The sequence below is a fragment of the Panthera uncia genome, chromosome E1 (assembly GCF_023721935.1).
Source record: "Panthera uncia isolate 11264 chromosome E1, Puncia_PCG_1.0, whole genome shotgun sequence".
Lineage (NCBI taxonomy): Eukaryota > Metazoa > Chordata > Mammalia > Carnivora > Felidae > Panthera > Panthera uncia.
In genome coordinates, this window is record NC_064814.1 from 25,082,142 (window position 1) to 25,106,901 (window position 24,760).

General features: G+C 48.1%; 2 protein-coding genes across 8 annotated transcripts in view; one reads left to right on the top strand and one right to left on the bottom strand.

Moving 5' to 3' along the window:
* CD300A (CD300a molecule) overlaps positions 1 to 16,387 on the top strand; it is a 50,716-nt gene extending 34,329 nt beyond the window's left edge. For all 5 annotated transcript variants that reach the window (XM_049637745.1, XM_049637739.1, XM_049637740.1 and 2 more), the window contains one exon: positions 1,594 to 16,387. In XM_049637745.1, coding sequence (XP_049493702.1) covers positions 1,594 to 1,767 — 174 coding nt within the window. In that variant the 3' untranslated portion in view covers positions 1,768 to 16,387. The remainder of the gene's footprint in view (positions 1 to 1,593) is intronic.
* CD300LB (CD300 molecule like family member b) lies at positions 9,881 to 24,562 on the bottom strand. 3 transcript variants are annotated; one of them, XM_049637750.1, is made up of 4 exons: positions 24,236 to 24,562; positions 16,895 to 17,224; positions 15,605 to 15,692; positions 9,881 to 10,776 (listed from the first exon to the last, which is right to left on the bottom strand). In XM_049637750.1, exons 1-4 carry the CDS (start codon positions 24,270 to 24,272, stop codon positions 10,710 to 10,712), a joined length of 522 nt encoding a protein of 173 aa, XP_049493707.1. In that variant the 5' UTR covers positions 24,273 to 24,562; the 3' UTR covers positions 9,881 to 10,709. The 3 variants fall into 3 exon arrangements, with proteins under 3 accessions (XP_049493707.1, XP_049493705.1, XP_049493706.1); XM_049637748.1 differs by lacking the exon at positions 9,881 to 10,776 and adding an exon at positions 14,672 to 14,793 and having other exon boundaries at positions 24,236 to 24,553; XM_049637749.1 differs by lacking the exons at positions 9,881 to 10,776; positions 15,605 to 15,692 and adding an exon at positions 15,713 to 15,879 and having other exon boundaries at positions 24,236 to 24,558.
* Positions 24,563 to 24,760: the final 198 nt, after the last annotated feature.

The following is a 24,760-nucleotide window of genomic DNA, read 5'->3' on the forward strand; positions in this document are numbered from 1 at the left end:
CTGAAACAAACAAAGTTCCTGATTCATAGCTTTCCTCTTCCTCCTTCCACTCATTGCTACCAATAACAAACATTTGTTGGTGCCTGATGTGCAGAAAGAGGGATCAGGAGCTCTAGAAATTTAAGATGAAAAGTCTGTCAGAAGCCATCACATCTATGCCTTCACTGTACATGGGACATTGGGAGGAAAGGAGGAGGGAGATCAAGGAGACAGTCACATCAGCACAAGGACCAGGATCCACATGTCCTGACCTCACTATAGCGCTCTTTGGCTCCCATTACCCAGGACTGGGGGTGTCTGTCTTGATATGATCACCCCCCACCAGGCTTTCTCAGGGTGCTTGATGAACTCAGCCTTATTAACTGATGTGCAATCCAAGGCAGAGTTATTTGTTCCTTTTTAAAAATTATTATTTTAAAAATTAGTGTTTAAAAATTATTATTCTTTTTGAGTCTAATGGCATTCAAGAAAGAGATTTACCCAGAGAGGAAAAACTAGAAAATTTGTACAGTACCCATCCTGATTTTATTCTCAGATCATCATCTTTTTAGCGGGATGAACTCTGACCCAAACCTGTCCCTCTAGCCTCATGTCCCCTCCTCCTGCCATCAAGAAGCACCCTCTTCCCCGGATAATTCCCCGAGAAGTGCTGGGGAAGGCTCAGAATCCTTCCTCTCCAGTTCCTGCTTCTCCTGATGTATAAAAGGCAGCAAATCCCAACCTCATGTGGACCTTACCCCCAGCAATGTCCAGTAGAACTCTAATGGGAGCCACATGTGTAATTTTAAATTTCCTAGGAGCCACGTTAAAAAAAACTTTTTAAAAAGGTGAAATTAATTTCAGTAGTACATTTGATTTAACCTAGTACACTCAAAATATTATCATTTGATGATATGGAGATACTAAAAATTGGTTTTTCATAATAAATCTTCAACACCAGGTGTGTATTTGATGCTTACGGTGCATCTCAGTGCCCACCGGCCACACCGTCACATGCTCAGTAGCCACATGCGGCTTGGGGCTATCATATTGGTCTGGTTGCTAATTACCCAGCTCCCAGCCCAGATCCCTTTCCATCTACCTTCTCCTTCCACCCCTCCAGCTGCGTCTTAATTTCATGTGTTAAAAAAGGTAACGGTGCCAGAAACGTACAGAGCTGGGTCGAGTTTTGGAAACGTGGCCATGAGCTTTGTCTTGGTGACTTAAGAAGGAGAATGCATCGGACGTTCTACGTGTGGCAAGCTTCTTTATTGCACTACCACTTCTGCCTGTGGCCAGCCACCCTTCCTCTCCAAGGCTGTCATTTTCTCTCTTTGTGCCCTAAATAAAATTCTCAAAGACGACCATTCTGCCCCCGTTTCCTGTTTGAAAATTAGGTTCTGGTTAGCGAGGGATTTTTTTCCCCTTCCCATATTTGCTTTATCAGGATCGGTTTCACTGGTGTTCATCTTATCTTTGGAACATGATATCAAATGGTGGGTGGTGGAGACCCATATGATTCTGCGGTAGCCTCTGTGTTACCAACATGGGGAGGGACTGTCAGTTCTTTATTATCCTGGTAATATAATCTATGTTTGTTTGTTTTTTCCCAAGGTTGGTTGGAGCGGGGAGCAAATCACAGCACACCAAGGGCTCACAGCAGGTGCACATCACCAAATGAGACATCGGAAGACACATCCAAAAGTCCTCCACTTCCTGCATAAACTTGAGGGCCAGATGTCAGATGACATCTTGTGCCGTCTCTGGCTGCTCTGTCTGAAGGGATAATCACCAGTAGATGAGCAGGGATGTCACTGAGGCTCAATTAGGTATCTCTGACAAAGGATCAGACTAAACTCTACCACCATATACTGGGGACCTCCTAACTGGGGACTCTGGTCTGTGCCTCATAGAATTTCGGATTCTTCCTGCTCCCAGGCCCACACCAGCAATGCCCCATCTTTCTTCTGCTGATGTCAGGTGAGGATGCCCTGAGGACATATCCTTCCTGGGAACATGGAGGAGAGCTGAGCTAGCTTAAAGGGCCTTAGCACTGAAAGGGCAGTTGTTCCCTCAGAAATCTGGAAAAATTTCAGAGAGAAATTAGCAGCTGAATAAAGTATTAATAGTTGTTGTTACCAGGGCCACAATCACCTGGGTTTATCCTTAAAAGTGGGAAAGAGAGGGGGCACCTGGGTGGCTCAGGTGGTTAAGCATCCGACTTTGGCTCAGGTCATGATCTTGTGGCCCCCGAGTTCAAGCTCCACATCGGGCTCTGTGCTGACAGCTCAGAACCTGGAGCTTGCTTTGGATTCTGTGTTCCCTCTCTCTCTGCCTCTCCCCCACTCATGCTCTGTCTCGCTCTGTCTCTCAAAAATAAATAAATGTTTAAAAAAAAAAAAGCAGGAGAGGATGGCTAAGGCAAGACTTGAGCTGTGAGAAGCTTGTGCCCTCGAGGAGCCTTCTGTTTGCAAAAAAGGGGAGTTGCTATTGCCCAGGGGGAAACTGATTTGGGAAACCCAGGAGAGGAGGAAAGAGTCACATTCCCAAAGCTCAGCTCACAGAGAGCCCGAGGCCTTGAGAGGTGGGTGTGAGAGCAGGGAGTTTGTCTTGTTTACATAAACCAAGGCACAGGGATCCAAGAAGATACCAGACAGGCCAGAGAATAGAGTGGGTTCTAGGAAGGTTTCTGTGGCAGACATCTGGATGGCCTCCTACACAACTTCTGTTCCCCCAAGATGGAGCCACCATCTTGTCTGGCTGTCCCCCCCTTCCCCATGTGAATGAGTGATCGGTTCAAGGTGTCACCTTTGTCTCAACCGGCCAATGAGATGTCATGGGAGAGCTGGTGGTCAGGGCTCCTGGAAGGTTTCTCAGAGCGGTCACCCGATTTTCTTTCCCAGAAGCCCTGAGTCTGGGTGTGATCACTGTTTACTTCACACTCTCTGGGGGAGAACAGGCCACACGATGAAGGCAATGCTGAGACCATGATGCAAAGAGTAGGAAGCAACTTGCATCAGCCAACTCCAAGGGCATCCCCAAAGGCCACACAAAGCAACTAAAACTCCAAAATGAATAGTTACCAGTGAAACCAGAGAGGAAGCTTGTGGCTACTCCCGCCAAGTGCTCTTACAGGGAGGTCAGTGTTCTGGAATGAACTCAGAGTCTGGGGCACAGTAGACTCAGGCCACTGAAAGGGAGGGGCTGTACTTAAGACACCATTTAAGACCAGAATCCCTAAAGGGTCTGTGTCCTCAGGAAAATAGTAGATTAGGAATTACCTGCTTGTGAACAAAGGGAAATGATTCAAACAGTAATAGTAATAATAATTAATAATAACTATAACCTGCTTTTATTGCAGCTTCAAGGAGAAAACGGTATGAGCAATCATGATAATATGAATAGCATCCTTTGAGAATTGTAAGCATGAGGCTGGGATTCAAATTTACCCTTCCCACACGTAGGGAAACCCAAAGCAGGAAAACTTAAATTAAAATGATACCCAGCAGAAGCAAACATAAATACTTCCCGGAGGGAAGCCATCCTCAATCCACATTTGGCCACATCAAATTTAGCCAAATGCAAGCTCCCACTATAATATTATTGAGCACAGAAGGAAACAAGCCACCATAAAAGTCAGTAGAACAAACTATAGGTTTAATTCTCTGGAGACTTCTGTTGTTGAGATGATCTGATGAAGAATATAAAGTCTGTTGGATGGGCTTAACAAAAGAAAACATTAAAGGGACGCCTGGGTGGTTCAGTCGGTTGAGCGTCCAACTTCAGTTCAGGTCATGATCTCACGGTCTGTGAGTTTGAGCCCCGCGTCGGCTCTGTGCTGATAGCTCAGAGCCTGGAGCCTGCTTCAGATTTTCTGTCTCCTTCTCTCTCTGCCTCTCCCCTGCTTGTCTTCTGTCTCTCAAAAATGAATAAATGTCAAAAAAAATTTTTTTAAAAACATACTGGGGGCGCCTGGGTGGGTCATTCGGTTAGGCATCCAACTTTGGCTCAGGTCATGATCTCAGGGCTTGTGGGTTCGAGCCCCATGTGGAGCTCTGTGCTGACAGTTCAGAGCCTGGAGCCTGCTTCGGATTCTGTGTCCCTCTCACTCAGTCCCTCACCTGCTCATGCCCTGTCTGTCTCTCTCTAAGAATAAGTAAAACATTAAAAAATTAATTAATTAATTAATTAAAAAAAAAAAAACCCATAACGATCATGCTGAACAGCAGATTTGTGACCGAAGGGGACATTGTGATCTGGACAGGTCCCCCAGAAGGCAGGCAGAGACCAGCAGATGACACACAAGTGAGGCTATGAGGTACAGAAGCCAGAACGGAAGATCTACTATGCGCCTGCTCCAGTGGTTCTCCACCGGGAGGATTTTGCCCTCAGAGAACATTTGACAATGATGTTGGGAGGCAATTTTTTTTAATGCTTATTTCTTTTTGAGAGAGGGAGAGAGAGAGAGAGAGAGAGAGAGAGAGAGACAGAATATGAGCAGGGAGGGGCAGAGAGAAGAAGACAGAGAACCCCAAGCAGGCTCCTCATGGCAACGCAGATCCTGATGGAGGGCTTGAATTCACGGACTTCGAGATCATGACCTGAGCTGAGATCAAGAGTTGGACACTTAACCACCTGAGCCACCCAGGTGCTTCCATTTGAGAACTTTTTAAAAAAAGCTTCATTGACGTGTAATTTATAGTAAAATGAAAATCCCTAACTGTAAGTACGCAGTTGGACAAGTTTTAGTAAATGGATATAACTGTGAAACTACTACCACGCTCATAAGGTGGAAATCTTCCATCACTCTGGAAAGTTCCCTCGTGCCCTTTTGCAGTCAGTCCACACCCCACCTTCAGTCTCTGGCAACCACTGAGCTGCTTTAAAAAATTATAGATTTTTTTGTCTTTTTTTATGTGGGATTCACCTAAAATGTGAATTTTATTTTATTTCTTTATTCTTTAATTAGTTAATTATTTAATTTACACCCAAGTTAGTTAGCATATAGTGCATCAATGATTTCAGGAGTAGATTCCTTAATATCCCTTACGCATTTAGCCCATCCCCCCTCCCAAAACTCCTCCAGCAACCCTCTGTTTGGTCTCTATATTTAAGAGTCTCTTCTGTTTTGTTCCCTTCCCTGTTTTTATATTATTTTTGCTTCCCTTCCCTTATGTTCATCTGTCTTGTATCTTAAATTCTTCATATGAGTGAAGTCATATATTTGTCTTTCACTGACTGACTAATTTCACTAGCATAATACCCTCCAGTTCCATCCACATAGTTGTAAATGGCAAGATTTCATTTTGATTGCTGAGTAATACTCCATTGTATATATATATACCACATCTTCTTTATTCATTCATCCATTGATGGACATTTGGGCTCTTTCTGTTCTTTGGCTATTGTTGATAGTGCTGCTATAAACATGGGGGTGCATGTGTCCCTTTGAAACAGCACACCTGTATCCCGTGGATAAAAGCCTAGTAGTGCAATTGCTGGGTCGTAGGGTAGTTCTATTTTTAGTTTTTTGAGGAACCTCCATACTGTTTTCCAGAGTGGCTATACCAGTTTGCATTCCCACCAGCAGGGCAAAAGAGATCCTCTTTCTCCACATCCTCGCCAACGTCCGTTGTTGCCTGAGTTGTTAATGTTAGCCATTCTGACAGGTGTGAGGTGGTATCTCATTGTGGTTTTGATTTGTATTTCCCTGATTTTGAGTGATGTTGAGCATTGTTTCATGTGTCGGTTGGCCATCTAGATGTCTTCTTTGGAGAAGTGTCTATTCGTGTCTTTTGCCCCTTTCTTCACTGGATTATTTGGTTTTTGGGTGTTGAGTTTGATAAGTTCTTTATAGATTTTGGAGACTAACCTTTTATCTGATATGTCATTTGCAAATATCATCTCACATTCTGTTGGTTGCCTTTTAGTTTTGCTGATTGTTTCCTTCACTGTGCAGAAGAGTTTTATTTTGATGAGGTTCCAATAGTTCAGTTTTGCTTTTGTTTCCCTTGACTCTGGAGACGTGTTGAATAAGAAGTTGCTGTGGCTGAGGTCAAAGAGGTTTTTGCCTGCTTTCTCCTCTAGGATTTTGATGGCTTCCTGTCTTACATTAGGTCTTTCATCCATTTTGAGTTAATTTTGTGGACGGTGTAAGAAAGTGGCCCAGGTTCATTTTTCTGCATGTTGCCATCCAGTTTTCCCAGCACCATTTGCTGAAGAGACTGTCTTCATTCCATTGGATATTCTTTCCTGTTTTGTCAAAGATCAGTTGGCCATACATTTGTGGGTCAATTTCTGGGTTCTGTAATCTGTTCCATTGATCTGAGTGTCTGTTTTTGTGCCAGTACCATACTGTCTTGATGATTACAGCTTTGTAATACAGCTTGAAGTCCAGGATTGCGATGCCTCCTGCTTTGGTTTTCTTTTTCAAGATGGCTTTGGCTATGCGGGGTCTTTTCTGGTTCTGAATTTTATTTTATTTTTTTAAGTGTTTATTTATTCATTTTGAGAGATAGAGAGCACAAGCAGGGGAGGGACAGAGAGAGAGGGAGAAAGAGAATCCCAAGCAGGTTCCATGCTGTCAGCACAGAGCCCAATGTGGGGCTCAATTCCACAAACATTGAGATCATAATTTGAGCTGAAATCAAGAGTCAGATGCCTAACTGACTGAGCCACCCAGGTGCCCTAAGATGTGAATTTTAGATGAAACACACACAAAATAAATTGAACCATTTTCATGTGGCATTTAGTACATTCACAATGTCATGCAATCACCACATTGATTTTGTTCCAAAATACTTTCATCACGGCAAAAGAAACCCCATACAATGGTCACTCCCCATCCCCCTGTACCCCAGCCCTGGGGAACCACCAGTCTGCTTTCTGTCTCTATTACTGCTTCTTTTTTGCCTCTCCCAGAATTGTATCTGAAGGGAATCATGTAGACTTTGTCTTCTGCACCTGGCTTCTCTCACTTAGCATGACCCATCCCTGCTCTAGAACATCTGGTAGGTTGTTTCTTTAAAAACATTTTTTTAACATTTATTTATTTTTGAGAAACAGAGAGAGAAAGAGCAGGGGAGGGGCAGAGAGAGAGGGGAGAGAGGATCCCAAGCAGGCTGTGGGATGTGAGTGCAGAGCCCGATGCAGGGCTTGAACTCAGGAACCGTGAGATCATGACCTGAGCCGAAATCAAGAGTTGCTTAACCAACTGAGCCACCCTGGTGCCCCAGTTGTGGTTTTTTTTCATTGCTGAGCAAGACTTGTTTATCCTCTTGCCAGGTGAGAGGTGTGTGGCCAGGTTTCCTTGGGATCTGTTTCCTCTGGAGTCCCCCATGGTGTCCCCTGCAGTGTTTCTTGCCTGCTTAGTGCACAATACCGGTGTGCAGAGTGTCTGAATGAGATGGAGAGAGTCCAAATGTGCCAGAAAGGAGATGGTACACAAGAGGACTGGTGACCGCATGTGGCTTCCGGGTCACCCTCCACCAGGCTCTGACTGGGACGACGTCGGGGCCAGGACCAAGGGATGGACCAGAGATTGGCTGAGGGGCCCAGGCCCAGCTTCCCAGGAGGGGTGCCAGCAGTGGCTCAGGGAGCTTCCCTTATCTGCAGCATCTATCACATCACTCTGGGTTGATGGTGGGGCAAGTCTGGATTTGCCCCAGGGGCTAGGTTTCTTGTTCTGTTCTTTTTAATTTATTTTTTATTTTATTTCACTTTTAATTATTTTTAAATGTTTATTTATTTTTGAGAGAGAGAGAGAGACAGACAGACAGAGTGTGAGCAGGGGAGGGGCAGAGAGAGAGGGAGACACAGAATCCAAAGCAGGCTCCAGGCTCCGAGCTGTGAGCAAGGAGCCTGATGCGGGGCTCCAACCCATGAACTGTAAGATCATGACCTGAGCTAAAGTCGGACGCTGAACCGACTGAGCCACCCAGGCTCCCCTCTTGTCCCCTTCTTGTTGCTACCTGCAGAGGCGGATTACATAAAATTCAAGTTCCCAGTTCTGGGTGTGAACTCAGGTGGCTCACTCTGGGCTGGCACCACTGTGTACTTCCACCTGAGGGATCTAGGAGCTTGTCTTTCACTTCAGCTCTGTTGCCACCCAGCTGTGTCTAGTGAGTCATCCAAACCGTTAATTCCTTCTTAAAAAGGAAGTGGCTCTTTCAGTAAAACCCAGGTTTAAACCACATAGTGAATTCCCAGGAATTCAGCTTTATCTTGGGGACCAACTTAGCACAGAAGAATTTATTTAATTTCATGTTTTTCAGAAGAATTTTTTTTAGTTTTATTTTTTAAAATTTACATCCAAGTTAGTTAGCATATGGTGCAACAATGATTTCAGGAGTAGATTCCTTAACGCCCCTTACCCATTTAGCCCCTCCCCCCTCCCACAACCCCTCCAGCAACCTTCAGTTTGTTCTCCATATTTATGAGTCTCTTCTGTTTTGTCCCCCTCCCTGTTCTTATATTATTTTTGTTTCCCTTCCCTTATGTTCATCTGTTCTGTCTCTTAAAGTCCTCATAGGAGTGAAGTCATGATTTTTGTCTTTCTCTGACTAATTTCTCTTAGCATAATACCCTTCAGTTCCATCCATGTAGTTGCAAATGGAAAGATTTCATTCTTTTTGATTGCCGAGTAATACTCCATTGTGTGTGTGTGTGTGTGTGTGTGTGTGTATACACCACATCTTCTTTATCTATTCATCCCTTGATGGACATTTGGGCCCTTTCCATACTTTCGTTATTGATAGTGCTGCCATAAACATGGGGGTGTATGTGTCCCTCTGAACTAGCACACTGTATCCCATGGATAAAGGCCTAGTAGTGCAATTGCTGGGTCGTAGGGTAGTTCTATTTTTAGTTTTTTGAGGAACATCCATACTGTTTTCCAGAGTGGCTGCACCAGCTTGCATTCCCAAGAAGAATTTTTTTTTAATGTACTTTGCTTTACCTGCCAAACCAGATAAACTCTTTTATGAGTCCCTTTCCAGGTCCTTTCTGGTCTGCTTTCAGGTAATTTAGTGTTACTTTGTGTCCTCTGTGAGCAGCTAGTGTCCTGAGGGAGCTGTCCCATCGCCCAGAACTTCTGGGTCTCCTCTCTTATCTGCCTGGAAAGATGTCTCAAAGAGCCTGAGTGGTCCTGGTTTCTCACTGACTTCCCCAAGCACTTCCAAGAGTGGACTGAGAGCTCTGAGCTAACGCTTGGCCTGCAGGGTGTTCTTTAATCCCCGTGGTCATGATTGCTTTGTGAGACAGGATCTGTGCTCATCCCCATTTTCTAGGTGAGGAAATTGATGGTTAGTGAAAGCAAAAGGTCCGAGATGGCAGGCAAGAAAACAACAGAGCTGGGGCGTGAACTCAGGTCTGTCCAGTTTCAGATGCCATCATGTTAACCATCACCCTATGGTGTCTCCCTCCCAACTTCCTGTCTTCGGGTATCTGTTATTCATTGTGCCTGAACTAGAGTTGTCTTCCTTCCCTCTTATCCTGGTGGACATTTCTTGGTAACTTGTTAAAACCTGTTGGTAAGCTTCTGGTTCATTCTAAATGCAGCCTCCTCTAGCTTCTTATTTTCTTGTTGCAAGTGGCAGACACGGTGAGTGGGTATACCAGATGACTGGCTGATGACGCGGCTAGTGTTTCTGGTATCCTAGATGATGTGCTGAGGGTTCCAGTGACAGAAGCTTTGGGAATCAGATGTGGTCTGTGTCACCCCTCAGAGCTCCTCAAAGGTGGAGGGAGACCCAGGAGCCTGGGGGCAAGTGAGGCTAGGTCCCACTCCAGAGGAGGGTCAGGGTCAGCCAGAGGAAGGAGGGGCGGCCTCCATAGTTGCTTTAGAATTTGAGACTTACTGGGGCTCTTGGGTGTTTGACTCTCAGTTTCGGTTCAGGTCATGATCTCACAGTTTCGAGGGTTCGAGCCCCATGTCAGGCTCTGTGCTGGCAACACAGAGCCTGCTTGGGACCCTCTCTTTCTCCCTCTCTCTGCCCCTCCCCCACTCATGCTGTCTCTGTCTCTCTCAAAATAAATAAATAAATAAATAAATAAATATCGAAAACAAAAGAGAATAAAACTGCTATAAAAATCCATGAGCATTCCCGCCAGCAATGAACGAGGGTTCCTATAGCTCCACACCATCACCAGCATTTAGTGTTGTGGATGTTTTGGATTTTGGCTATTCTAGTAGGTGGGTAGTAGTATCTCATTACTGTTTGAATCCCAAGCTGTGCTTTCTAAATCATCTCCAATGGTGGCTGCCAGAGGAGAACCCATGATTTACCTTGTCACCTGAAACCTTTTTATTCAGTAATAAAAGGGGGGCAATTGATATGAGGTCAGGTTCTTGCATTTCAAGCCAAATGTACAGGAGGAGACATCCGGGGGGGGCTCCCTTCATTCATACAATAGTCAATGTGCCCTGAAAACGGTGCCTGGAGTCAGTAGGTAATTTAGTTGCATTTGTTGAATGTATGAATGAATTAATGAATGAGTGAATGAGTGGATGAATAAATGAGGGCGTGAGGATCAGACCTGGCCCCAGACCCATGTTTTCAGCGGGAACAGTAGCCTTGGCCCTCATTCCCCCAAAGTCATCTTTGCAGCTCCCCACTGCACAGTGGTCCCATCTCTCGGGGACTGAGGCTGACCTCCACCCTCAGAACACCTTCTGTCCTGGCCATGATGAGTTGGCCCCAGTCTTGGGGCTGCACAGATTCAAGGGTGATTCATGAACTCCGTTGGAGCTGGCAGAGCAGGACGTGGGCAGGGGGCTGTGGGTCTGATGTTCCTAAGCTAAGAAAAGATTTGAAGAAAGATGACCAGCAAATTAGGACCTGGAGTGGAGGAATTCAGAGTCCCCTTCCAGCAAGATGAGATGAGACAGTGGTGCCCAGAGGAAGCCCAGCCCCCAGGCGTCTTCGCTGTTAGCCTCCACGGCATGGGTTTAGGAGGAGCCCAGGAGAGCTGTTGGGGCTGAATCTGGACCCCATTCTGGGTGGAGACTTGACTCCCAGACAGCCAGGCTGGGGCCCAGGGGGCACATAAGGAGACCAGCCATGAGGATCTGGAAGCCCAAAGCAGGTTGAACAAGCCAGACCGGTGAGCTGTAGGGAGAGATGCTTCAGAGGCCAGGCAGGGAAAGTGCTAGAAACTTCATCCTTTAGCCTCATTGGTTAAGAAAATATCATTCAGGGGGTACCTGGGTGGCTCAGTCGGTTAAGCATCTGACTTTGACTCAGGTCATGATCTCATGGTTCGTGAGTTCGAGCTCCACGTCAGGCTCTGTGCTGACAGCTCAGAGCTTGGAGCCTGTTTCGGATTCTCTGTCTCCCTCTCTCTCTGTCCCTCCCTTGCTTGTGCAATGTCTCTCTCTCTCTCTCTCTCTCTCTCTCAAAAATAAATAAGCATTGAAAAATACTGGGAAAAAAAGGAAGAAAAGAAAACACCATTCAGGACATATCTGGCATCAAACAGAACAAACCCAATGCCCCAGGTGCTGGCAGGGCCCTTCCCACTGTGGTGTCCTTTCTGGGTGGGGCTGCCACAGCTTCTCCTGCCCTGACCAGCTTCACCCTGTTCTTGGTGAACTTCCTCTGTGGTTGCAAAGCTCCTCAGAAGTACAGACCCTCCAGAGAGAGAGAGAGAGAAAAAAAAAAAAAAAGAAGTAAGGACCCACGAGAAGGAGACTCATGGGGAAGGAGAAGTTGTGTTTTTCTTTTTTTTTCTAACATACTTTTAAAATATAGATACATATATTGTTTTTTTTTAATTTTGTTAAAGTTTATTTATTTTTGAGAGGCAGAGAGAGAATGAGACACAGAATCCGAAGCAGCCTCCAGGCGCTGAGCTGTTAGCACAGAGCCTCACACGGGGTTCGAACTCACGATTCCCAAGATCATGACCCGAGCCAAAGTCAGATGCCTAACCAGACTGAGCCACCCAGGTGCCTCAAAATATATACATTGTTAAGTTTATTTTTTATTCTGAGAGAGAGAGGGAGAGGGAGAGGCAGAGAGAGAGAGAAGAGAGAGAGAGAGAGAGAGAGAGAGAGAGAGAATCCCAAGCAACTCCACAATGCCAGCAGAGACTGATGCAGGGCTCAAACCCACAAACCATGAGATCATGAGCTGAGCCAAAATCAAGAGTCAGGCTCTGAACTGACTGAGCCCCCTAGGCGCCCCAGCCGTGTTTCCTTCTTAGAAGAGCAATGTGTCCCTGTGCTCTCCACTTCTCTGTCTCCGCTAACTCTGGGTTACAACACGTGCTAAAGCGAACACATGAGGAACTGTGCCAGTCTAGAGCTGTTTAAGGGCATGGGGGCCTTGGCACCCGGCTCCTAGTGGAAACACATTTGCTGGAAAATGCTCCCTGGCCCCAGTACCTAATTTATAATTTCTGTCTTTCTCTGTACCCTGGACAGTGGGTGTAAGAGACAAGTTTTGCTTGACAGTTTTCATGGGAACCAAAGGGGTTCCCAGAAATGTGTGTGTGTGTGTGTGTGTGTGTGTGGTGGGGGGGAGGTGTTCAGGACAGACAACAGATGCCTACTCCAATGCATTCTCTTGGATGAAGTCCTGAGAGTAGCAATCCAACCACAGAACCTTCACAAAGACATAGAGGTTGTTGAATATCAACAGTAAGACACTATGCGAAAAGCTGGCATCAGGGCAGCAACTGTCAGTAGACTTGTACCCTTTTGGGCCAGCTGGCCTTGCCCCCCAAGAGCTGGTTGTCACCTGAATCTGGTTGCATCTTGAGGAGGCTGGATCCAGGGAAGTTTTCACAAAGGTGGACCTTTGGAGCTGGTGGACTGTGGACCTTGGTCCCCAAAAGAGTGACTCAATGGGTCTTAGTCTGACTCAAAGTCTGTCTTCTCTGGGCACAGTGGAATTTCAGGCCCACCACTGACCAGAGCTCCAAACCAAGCATCAAGTGGGAGAAGGTTTTTCATTGGCTGAAGGGCAAAGGGAAGGCACTATAGCTTCCCAGTGGATGGGGGTTTTTCCCAGCTTCCAGACTGGGCACAGGAATTCGCTTCTCCTTTACCCACTGGTGAGGCATCTTCCTGTGGCCTCCTGAGGCTGAGAACCAGGGCCTACTTATTAGGACAAAGGGCAGGGTGGACAAGTTGCCTAGGTGTTCAGAGGGAAATATTCCTCATAGAACCAAGAGCTGGGGCATGGGGAAAATGGTGAGATGTTGCTCAGAGGGCACAAACTTTTAGTTTTAAGATAAATTCTGGGCTCTAATGTATAGTATGAAGACTATAGTTAATAATACTGTGCAGTATATTTGAAATTTGCTGATGGTGGATATTTTTTGTTTATTTATTTATTTTGAGAGAGAGAGTACAGGGTAAAGCAGAGAGAGAGAGAGAGAGAGAGAGAGAGAGAGAGAGAGAATCCCAACCAGGCTCCGCACTGTCAGCACAGAGCCTGACGTAAGGCTCAGACTCACAAACTGTGAGATCATGACCTGAACTGAAACCAAGAGTCAGATGCTTAACCAACTGAGCTACCCAGGTGCCCCTTCACCATTTTATTTTTTAACGTTTATTTATTTTTGAGACAGAGAGAGACAGAGCATGAATGGGGGAGGGGCAGAGAGAGAGGGAGACACAGAATCGGAAGCAGGCTCCAGGCTCTGAGCCACCAGCCCAGAGCCCGACGCGGGGCTCGAACTCACAGACCGTGAGATCGTGACATGAGCCGAAGTCGGACGCTTAACCGACTGAGCCACCCAGGCGTCCATTTTATTTTTAAGTAATCTCTACAACCAGCATGGGGCTTGAACTCACAACCCTGAGATCAAGAGTTGCACACTCCACTGACTGAGCCAGCCAGGCACCCTATCTTAGACATTTTTAATCATTAATATTATTTAAACAAATTAATTATTAAGATTATTTACACATCATCATTTAGGAGAGGCAACATCACTTCCCTCAGACAGTTTTCCTGAATGCCCTCCCCAACCTTGAGGTAGTTTCTGAGGCCCAGCAGCCCTGAGGAACAGAGGCAGCACCCAGGAAGCCCCAGGCCTGGAGGGGTGAAGGGCAGGGAGCCCTGGGGAGCCAGGACAGAGGAAGAAGATGGGGGGTGGAGGTGAAGGAAGGCCGGCACTGGAGCTAGGCCCAAAGAGACTCCTGGTCCCTCTTCTGCTGGGCTGTCAGAGCGGTGTCCTCCCAGGGTAGAGGGGCGATGCCCCAGAACCAGGAGCCCACCATCTGTGTGTGTGTGTGTGTGTGTGTGTGTGTGCACGGGCATCTGTCAGGGTTCTCATGGGCACAAGTCATCCGAACCCAACCTGACTTAAGAAACAACACTATAAACCAGAAGTCTGGACATAAAATGTGCTGAGCTGGTGTCAGGGAGGACAGGGCTTGGGCTCCAGGCCAGCAGCTCTGACCATGAGCCCCATGGGGCAGGGGCATTTGCTGCCTGCAGGAATGGAACAGGTGCTGGCTCTCTGGCACCCCCTGACTCCCCAGGAGGGCCCTGAGCTCTGTCCCTGAGCTGTGCCGAGCAAAGAGGGTGCCCGGCTTCACCTTAGCACACCCAGCCTCAGTGACCGCGTCCTAAGGACTCAGAGGTATTTCTTCCACAGCCCACGTCTCCTCTGGAAATGGGGTCCAGGGGTCAGAAGGTTCTGTTCATCCGTCTTTCTGAGCGGCTGTGTCTTTGGTGAGAAGATCAAGGACAAGTTCATGTAGACAGACTGTCGTTACTGAGGCCCTTCAACCAAAGGACAACACCAACCAGTATGAGCAAGATGGGCACCTTCACGAACACCAGAAGGATGTAGCGGTTCCTGCAAGAGGGGACAGAGCGATCAGGCCCCAGGCACCCCAGGTGCTGTCACGCTTGCTTCCCTGACACAGTGGGCACTAGCCAGCCCGGCCAAGCCTGTGACCCTACTCTGGCCAAGCCCCGCAGCCCTACTCTGAAGGCTGCCATGAACCTTAATGGCCCAACCACAAGGGCATCTCAGAAGTAACTTCAACTTTTTGGTTTTTCTTTGTTCTGGGTCCACCTTCCTTTCTTTTTTCTTTATTAAAATTTTTTTTAACATTTATTTTTTGAGAGAGAGACACACAGAGCTAGAGCAGGGAAGGGCAGAGGGAAGAGGGAAACAGAATGCGAAGCAGGCTCCAAGCTCTGAGCTGTCAGCACACGAACCACGAGATCACGATCTGAGCGAAAGTCTGATGCTTAACTGACTGAGCCACCCAGGTGCCCCAGGGGCTCGTGTTCCTTTCTAATCGTCCTTTTTGTGGCTCCCCTTTCCCAGAGTGCCTCTTGGCACAGTAGGGTCCCTCACAACAGGCTGTGTGCCTGCTTCTGTGACTTCGCTATGTAGTGGCACGCACTAGGTCATCAGGCTTTTTTTGTTGACAACTAAATGGGCAGATGATGTTTATAGAGAAAAAGATTCTACAGAGTGGCTTCCCGGGGAGGGCTGGCATGGGGAGACAGGGGTGAGGAGTGAGATGGGCAGGAGCAATGGAGGGGGACACTTTGGGCCTTGACCTTGGCTGTGGTGGCTCTGGCATCATGTGAGGGCACAGAAGCAGAGTAGGAGAGGCCCCAAGTAGGGGTGGGTAAGGACGGCAGCCACTCACCTGCTGTAGGAGACAGACGATACCCCTGCACGGCCATTGGTGGTTCTCCTGGATAGCATGCTCGCCAAGGTGGTCAGAAGTGTTCCCTCTAGACACGGGCAGAGTCAGTCACAAGTTATGGGCACAGACAGGGCACTCGTGCGCGGCTAGTGCCCTGCTAGCCCTCCCCGGGAGCTGCCCTGCCCCTGCACTGGGCATTGCGTCTCTGGATACAGTCCCCATGCTTCTCCCTTGCTGCTGAGTCTTCAGAATTGCAGCATAGTTGCTTTCCATCACTTTAAAGTGTGACAAGAAGAAATAAAAACGAAATAAGAAGAAGCACTGTACTTGCTTGGGGGGAGAGAGATAAATCTTTCTACCTTCTCTCCGCTTATCCCTCTTAGGTGGGACTCTTGGCTGGGGGCAGGTCCCTGGTCTTTTCTCTCAAGTGGGGCCTGAGCTGGGCTCGAGGACAGGTGGTTCCGGAAGTGAGGTGCCCCAGTTATTTAGGTGGTAAGGAGGAGGAGGACTTTGGAGGACTGGTGAACCAGAGGGCACATTCTGGTTCATTCGTGAGCAATGGTTGTAATAAGTTAAACATCTTCATGAGGCACTATGAAGACGATTTATGGTGGCCTACTTGGTCATGGATTCCTGAGTCACCATGACCTGTTTTTTTAGTTGAGTCCCAGGCCTGAGGAGACCCCAGGACTGCCAGAGGGGTCCCGTGACATTAGCTTAATGGTCAAAGCCTTCCTTTTGCCTTAAAGCATCCACTGTTACACCAGCCCCTTTCTGGGTCCCTCTAACTCCCTGCTCCCTCTTATGCAGCCAGGAAAAAATAGAGAAGAGAGTGACTGGGGTCCCACAGCCACTATGGATTGGCCAAGCTCCTGGGGTTCAGTGCTGGGGCCCTCTGGGCTTCCCCAGGTGTCTCCCCTTCTCCTCTCTGTGTAATGGCGGGTCTGGAGTGTGACTGTCAGAGAGTGACCATTTCCTAGAGTAATGTCTGCGGGCATCCAAGGTCAAGCCAGAACTCTGATGGGAGAATGTGGGGCTGCCAGGGCTTTCCGGTCCACAGGAAAGCAGGCCTGGGCTGTGGGCATCGAAGGCGGGGTCCACGTCCCCACCCCACCCCAATGCTGGCCAGCCCTGCCCTGCATCAGCTGGATGCCTCAGGGAACCTCAGATGGTGATGGAGACGCTGTTCTCAGGCACTCAACTATTTTCCTTCTGCCCTCAGGCAGGAGGAACCTCAATCTTTCTGTCCTGAGCACGAGGGCCTCACTGTGTACATGAGAAAGTTCTCACCTGGCTCAATGGTCACTCTGATAGGTGCCCCGAGGTCAGGTCCACTCTTGCTGATGCCGCACCAGTAAGTGTCTGTGTCATCTTGCCTGACTTTCTCCATGGTCACTGTGAGGAAGTGGTGACTCCGGTTGTCCCCAATGGACACACGGTCTCCCTTCACTTCTAGCTGTGATCCTGTGGTTTGAACGAGGATCCTGCACAACTCCCAGTATGCTCCACGACACCACCACTTCCTATAGGTATCCCATCTTGGTTGATAGTCACACCGCACAGTCACAGATCCGCCCTCTAAGCCCCTCACGGACTCTGGGCCTTGGATGGAGAGGCAACCTAGAAGACAGAATCCCAAGATACATCTTCTGCTACCTGAGCTCCATGGGCTCAAGTGGCCCCAGGCTGGTGTCCAAGGACTGATCCAGGGTCCTCGCCTTCTGGGCCACGCCCTGGCTCACCCTGAACATCCACCTCCTCCATCCAGCTTCCCTGTCAGCTCTCTTGGTGACAATGTCCCGGCCTCTTGGGTCCCTCATCTCATGGCCCTGCTCACAGCAACAAAACTCCCAAACCTCTGACACTGTCTTTCCTGGTCTTCTCAACTCAGCCCTCATTTAACCTCTTCCTTCTCTAACTGCTCATCTCAGAGGCCTCTGCTGATTTCTCTTCTTCCCTCTTTAAATCTTGGTGCAGACAGTGGTATGTTGGTAAATAAATACTTAACAACTAGGCCTCTGGGGGAGAAAATCTCTGTCTGTAGCATTTTTCCAATTTCTGTAATGTAACTATTCCCACCCTGGCTGGTTTCAGACAATCGAGGCAATGTTACTGGCCACACAGCTCGAAAGAGAGGCCCCAAGTCAGTTGTTGTGAGTCAGTGTGATCCAGTCTGAGAACACCTTGGCAGTAGCCCAGGGTCCCCTCTCCAGGTCTCATGTTGTCCCACTTTATTACACCCCCATGGAGGGATTCCCCATTTCTATGATTTCAGTTACTGTCAATATGCTGATGGTCCCCCAAATCCCATGTTTGTGGCCCAAATTCTCCCCTTAGCTCCAGTCTACCATTTCCAGACACACACTATACATCTCTACCTCAAAATCAATAGTCACAGAACTAAATCCACCTGGAACTTGGTCTTCTTCAGTGTTTCTTTTTTCTAGTGGAGGGCTCACATAGCATGCTAGCAAAGGTCAACTGGGAGTGGGACGGGTTAAGGACAAGCACAAGTGCAAAGGGTATTCTTCTGCTCTGGGGACTGAGCCAGCTAAGCTGACCATATGTGGCTGGACAGACACTCTTTGTCCTTGGCAATGATCACTTGTGCCTTGGTCACATGGACGTGAACAATCACAGAGAAGCAGAGGAACACAATGGAAGCCTCTCCTGACTGTCTTAGATGGAGAGCCTCAGGGCCAGGACAGGGAGGTGGGGGCGTCTGCATGGGGCAGAAGGAGTCAGGTCTGTGGTACCAGGAAGGTGAACCTCTTCACACCTCGAACCTTCTCCCTGATGCTATTTTAGGTCACTTGAGGTTTGCATTTGTGGTTGGCAGAATTATGCCCCACCAAAGACGTTGATGTCCTAATCCTAAGAATGTGTGAATATGTCACCTTACAGGGCCAAAGGGAATTTGCAGATGTGATTAAGTTATCAGCCTTGAGGTAGGGCGATTATCCTGCATTATTCAGTTGGGTCTGAGGTCGTCACCAAGGTCCTTATAAGATGAAAACGAGGGTGTCAGAGTCAGGGGGAGATCGGAAGATGCTACATTGCTGGCTTTGAGGGAAGACAAAAGGATCATAAGCCAAAGAATGTAGGCAGCCTCTCAAAGCTGAACAAGGTGAGAAAGAGGATTCTTCTCCAGGACCTCTGGAGGGACTCCAGCTTTGCCTACAACTTGATTTCAGCCAGTCAGACTATTTTGGACTTCTGACTTTCAGAACTGCAAGATAGTAAATGTTGTCATTTCAAGCCACTAAGTTTGTGGTAATTTGTTACAGCAGCCTTTGGAAATAAAAGTAGTATTCCATCAGTAGAATGAGCTCTATCTATGCTTTTCAAACCAACTGTGTTTCAGGGAGCCTTGGTGGCTCAGTTGGTTAAGTGTCCGACTTTGGTCATGATCTCATGGTTCGTGAGTTCCAGCCCCACACTGGGTTCTGTGCTGACAGCTCAGAGCCAGGAACCTGCTTCAGATTCTGTGTCTCCCTCTCTCTCTGCCCACTCATACTCTGCTTCTCTCTCTCTTTCAAAAATAAACATTAAAAAATTAAAAAAAAAAACAATTGCGCCACTAACACACTTGAAGGAGATCTTGGCATCTTCATTAGTCCTGTCCTTCCCTTTTCCCTCTACAACTGGTTGGTAAACAAGTTAGTCAACTCTGCCTCAAAAATGTTTCTCAAAATGATTCTCTTCTTTCCTCCCCTCCGTTCGTGATGACAGCATGACACGGCAGAAAGAGAGTGAATGTGGACACAGAAAGACACGTCTACCGCACGCTACTTGGGAAATCTTGGGCAAGCTACTTAACTTCCCTGGGTATTGCTTCTTGGTTTGCAAAATGGCTGTGGTACTTTCCATTCTGCAGGTTGTTGTAACACTCAGGTACATGTCAAACCACAGACCATCTTTCGGAGTTTGCCTCACCAGTGAGAGACTGTCACCAAGTCAGGAGCTCATCTGGTGCCTAGATCGTGGCTGTGGTATCCAGCAAGATTTCTCCACTGCACCCCCTTCTCCAGTGCCTTCTGCATATCACTGCTGGAGTCATGTGCTAAAACTGTCCCCATCCCGTCCTCAGCAGCACTTGTCATGAGCAGATCTCATGATCTCTTCTGCAACCACTTGCCACTGTCTCAGGATGATTTAAAACTCTTTAGTTGGGCATTCAATTTTTTTCTTTCTTCCATTTAGATCCAAGTTCTCTGTCCACCACTGTTTCCTACCCCTCCTTGCCTCCACTGGACCTTATAGCCTGATGCCCCCAATTTTCTCTTCTCTGACCCTTCTCAGGGGCCATGTCACTGCTCACATCCTTTCTTCCATCTGGAAACCCTTCTCCAAGCCCAGCCTGCCTACTGGTCACCTTGTTCCCTTTCCCAACCAGAACTGCTTCGTCCCGTGGCTCCCATGCCTTTATAGGAACCTGGATGCTGCACTGGTATTTTGTTACCATTACCAGCCTCTCTCACTGTCTCCCTCACTAGGACACTGAGGAGCAGAGATTTTGAGAGAGAGGGACACAGACAGACTCAGTGTACATCTACATCTATATCTATGTAGATGGGAGAGACAGAGACAGAGACAGAGTGTGACAGGGGAGGGGCAGAGAGAGAGAGAGAGAGAGAGAGAGAGGGAGACACAGAATCCGAAGCAGGCTGCAGACTCTGAGCTGTCAGCACAGAGCGTAATGTGGGGCTCGAACCCACGAATGGTAAGATCATGACCTGAGCTGAAGTTGGATGCTCAACTGACTGAGCCACCCAAGTGTCCCAAGTTTATGATTGTTTTTACAAAGAACCTGGACATCAAGATCTTTGGACAGAATCATTCGATTCTGGCATGTGTAGGAAAAAAAAACAGGACAATAGTTGTTGTAAACTTTTATCAGTGGTCAGTGCTGAAATTGGGGTGGAGGGCAGAATTTCACTTCCCTTTTTTTTAAGTTTATTTATTTTTGAGAGAGAGAGAGAGAGACAGACAGAATATGAGCAGGGGAGGGACACAGAGAGAGGGAGACACAGAACCCGAAGCAGGCTCCAGGCTCTGGGTTCTGTCAGCACAGAGCCCGATGCGGGGCTCGAACCCACGAACCATGAGATCATGACCTGAGCTGAAGTCGGACACTTAACCAACTGAGCCACCCAGGCGCCCCCAGAATGTCACTTTCTAAATCATACATTTCTATTACGTGAGAATGTTTACAACATCACTAACAAAACAACTAAGAAAAAATGGTAATAAGCAGAAGAACTCAATTAGGAAAAAGGTTGCTAAGGGACACCAATGATGTAAATTAAAATCAAATGCAAGAGTCAGCAGAAAGGGCACCTGTGTGGCTCAGTTGGTTAAGTGTCTGGTCATGATCTCATGGTTAGTGGGTTTTAGCCCCGCATCAGGCTCTGTGTTGACAGCTCAGAGCCTGGAGCCTGCTTCGGATTCTGTGTCTCCCTCTCTCTCTGCTCCTCCCTCACTCATGCCCTCTCTCTCTCTCTCTCTCAAAAATAAATACATATTAAAAAAAAAGTCAGCAGAAATGGTCAGACATCAACAATATAGCTACAGTCCAAAGCCAAGACTCATTGTAGATGGTATTTGCCAACAATCAAAGAAGAGAGATGGAAGAGTGGAAGAGAGATGCCACTCCTTCAAAACCGAAGTGTCATTGACCATAGCTTTGTTAATTTAATCTGTCAGTAAAGCATTCATAACGTGACTGGGCTTGTTTTAAAAAGAAATATGCGCAGCACGCTTGGGTGGCTCAGTCGGTTAAGCATCTGACTTGCGCTCAGGTCATGATCTCACCATTTGTGGGTTCGAGCCCTGCGTCAGGCTCTGTGCTGATGACTCAGAGCCTGGAGTCTGCTTTGGATTCTGTGTCTCCCTCTCTCTGTCCCTCCCCCGCTTGTGCTCTGTCTCTGTCTCTCAAAAGTAAATAAACATGAAGAAATTTTTAAAAACAAAATAAAATAAAAAGAAATATGTGGGAGGCTTTTATAAGCACAGCCCGCGATGGGCAGAACCACTCATCAAGTCTTTGTGTTTTGTCGAGAGTTGGTGTGAAGGAAGGACAGCAGTCAGCTCAGAGGAGGACTCGGGAGTGGGACCGATGGGTTTTCAAACCCTAAACTGTTTGAATCTCCATTTTTCCTATCCCTGACTCTGAGGTGGAAATTCTCTCCCTTCATGTCAATCCCTCAGGGAAGTTTGCCCCATATGCACAATCCTTGGTGAATAGTCTTGTGTCAAAATCGAGAAAACAGGGGCGCCTGGGTGGTGCAGTCGGTTAAGCGTCCGACTTCAGCCAGGTCACGATCTCGCGGTCTGTGAGTTCGAGCCCCGCATCAGGCTCTGGGCTGATGGCTCGGAGCCTGGAGCCTGTTTCTGATTCTGTGTCTCCCTCTCTCTCTCTGCCCCTCCCCCGTTCATGCTCTGTCTCTCTCTGTCCCAAAAATAAATAAAAAACGCTGAAAAAAAAAATCGAGAAAACAGTTGCTCTCTGGGTTGATAGCAAGTGACAAATGACACAAAATGGGCCAAAGGCAGCCAAGGGCAGGGCTCAGAGCAGAGGGGCTCACGTGGGTGTGGGATGTGCAGAGGGGGTTGAGCCCACCTTGCCCTGCAATGATGGGGCAGGTGTCCCTGCTGGGGTCCCCTTGCAACTGCACCAGCTCAGGCTCCAAAGAGTAATTTCTGGGCTACAGGTCTGTGGTTCTCTGCTTCTACGTGCAGATGCTTACTGAGCACCCATCTGTGCCAGCACCCTGCCTTCTCCTCTAGGTTGCTGCAGGACCACAAAACTGAACAGACAAGAATGTCCTACTGGAAGTTGGGTCATTCTGACCTCAGCCCATCCACATTCATTCTTTGTTTCACAGAAGTAACCCCAGAGTGTCTAATGGCCATTTGCTAGTGGGGTGGCTTTTCTTGCATCATTGACTACTTCACTCCCTTCCCTCATTAACTTGCAGAGTTGGAGGAGGATGAGGGACACCCTGTCTTGTCTCTGCGGCACCCGGCCTGCCCAAGTCAGAGCAGCCACTGTGCCTCTCAGCCTTCGTCTGGGGGAGAAGACAGTGTGTGTGGCTTATTGTATGTGAGCCTGTGTGTGCACGTGAGTGTGTGTCTAACTCTGTATGAGTGTGTGAGAGCACAGATGTGAATGGGGGTGTGTGCATCTGACTCCACTGTGTGTGTGTTGTGTGTGGGAGCCCAGGTAGCTCACCCTTACCCTTGGCCTCCTGCTGAGCTGGATGTTGGGATTAAGAGAGGAGCAGATGGGGGTCTCTGAACTCAAATGCACAGGTAGAGTCCTGGGGGAGATGCAGGCATTCTGAATTGCTGTTCTTTGGGAATTCTGGGACATTTGGAGTCCCGCCTAAGGAGCGTAAAAGTCACAGAGAAGCTGCTGCCCTCCCCACCCATCTGCAGGCATTATCATGGGCTTCCTCATCATTGATAAAATCAACAATGGTGGCAATAATTCGAGAATGACCACAGCCCTCATCTATTTATATCTGATCCGAATAACAGGGTCCCACAACGTTACAGCTAGGAAGGGCTTCAGGGACTTTCATTCACACCAGAAATCCAGGTCTTAGAGCAATGAGGGACTTGCTCGTGTCACATGCCCCTGTCAGAACTGGAACTCCAGTCTCCCCACTCCCTAGCTATGCCCTTTTTGGGGGATCCCTGTGGACCAGTCTGTTTTGCCAGATGGTCAGTCTCCTGCCCCAGAGAGAAGACTGTGTGACCCACACATGCAGCATCTGTTCTGCAAACCTCTGAACTGTCCCTAATGTCTTTTCGGTGTGCAGTGGCTTTCCAAGAAGGAAAAGATACACAACCCATCTCCCATCTCCCATCTCCCACCTGGGTTCCTGAGCAATTTTCTCTTTGAAAGGCTTGATTCCTAGGCCTGGCCTCCAAGGGCCTTCGTAATCTTGTCTTGTGTGTTTCCAACCTCACGACCAACCAGTCACCCCATGGCCCCCTGCCCACTATGGGCCCCCTGCCCACTGTGGGCCCTCAGCCCACGAGTGCCCCATCCTTTCTCAAGCCTCCATGTCTTGGCCAAGCACTCCCCTCTCCCTGGAATGCTCTTCTCCCTTCTCTGCTTGAAGGGTTGATCCCTTTCTTCAAGGTTCATCAAACGGATGCTGTCTGTATGGTCCTCTTTTTAATTTTTTTTAATGTTTATTTATTTTTGAGAGGGAGAGAGACAGAGCATGAGCAGGGGAGGGGCAGAAAGAGAGGGAGACACAGAATCAGAAGCAGCTCCAGGCTCTGAGCTGTCAGCACAGAGCCCAACGCGGGGCTCGAACTCACGAACCATGAGATCATGACCTAGCCAAAGTCGGACGCTTAACCAACTGAGCCACCCAGGCATCCCATGGGGTCCTCTTTTTAATGGCCAGCCCTGTTTCCCTTTTCCCTTCACTTCCTCAGGGCCTGGTGTATGCCTGGCACAGAGTAAGACCCCAGTATGCTTTTGCTGAATAAATGAAAAAGAGCCACTTCTCATTTCTCCAGATATGACACTTCCCCTTCAGCCTGGGGTCGCTATCCATCCCCTGCCCTGCCCTAATAGTACGAAGTCCCCAGGGCCCCAGCCGCGCTCACCTGGGAAGCTGAGAAGAAGAACTAGCGGCAGCAGCATGGTCCTGCCTCTCGGGCTCCTTGTCCCTCTGGATCCACAACCGGAGCTCACACTCGGATCCCAGCTGGACTCTCAGAGCTCTGCCGGAGCCCCAGCTTGCACTTTGTTTGACTGGACCGCCTTTGAGTTTCTTACCTATTCACTTCCTTTTATAGAGTATTTCCTGCTTTTAATTATTCAGCAAACTGGGTGCAATTTCTTAGAAGGGCCAGATCACAGGGCACGGAAGTCCCCACTACGTAGGAAAGAGGAGACAGGGCTGTGCAGAGTGAGGAGGGGCAGGATGATGTGTTTCTGCAGAAGGGTCTCAGCAGGATGCATCGGACCTATTGGGCTTAGGGCCCAAGGGGTACAATAGCCTGCATGTCAGCTCCAGAAACATTTCTCTACCACAGCAGTGGGTCCCAGCAGCGGGGAGCAGAGCCTCCCTCCCACTCAGGTGTCAGGTGAGCAACCTTGGTGCACTTAGAGATGCATTTGCTCAGGCA

Excerpts from the sequence above, each read along its gene's own strand:
- CD300LB (XM_049637748.1), bottom strand. The coding sequence starts at position 24,272 with ATGCTGCTGCCGCTAGTTCTTCTTCTCAGCTTCCCAG. Across the intron at positions 17,225-24,235 it reads TCTTCTTCTCAGCTTCCCAG|GTTGCCTCTCCATCCAAGGC; the intron begins GTGAGCGCGGCT and ends TCTGTCTTCTAG. Across the intron at positions 15,693-16,894 it reads CAGAGTGACCATTGAGCCAG|AGGGAACACTTCTGACCACC; the intron begins GTGAGAACTTTC and ends GCCCGTGTCTAG.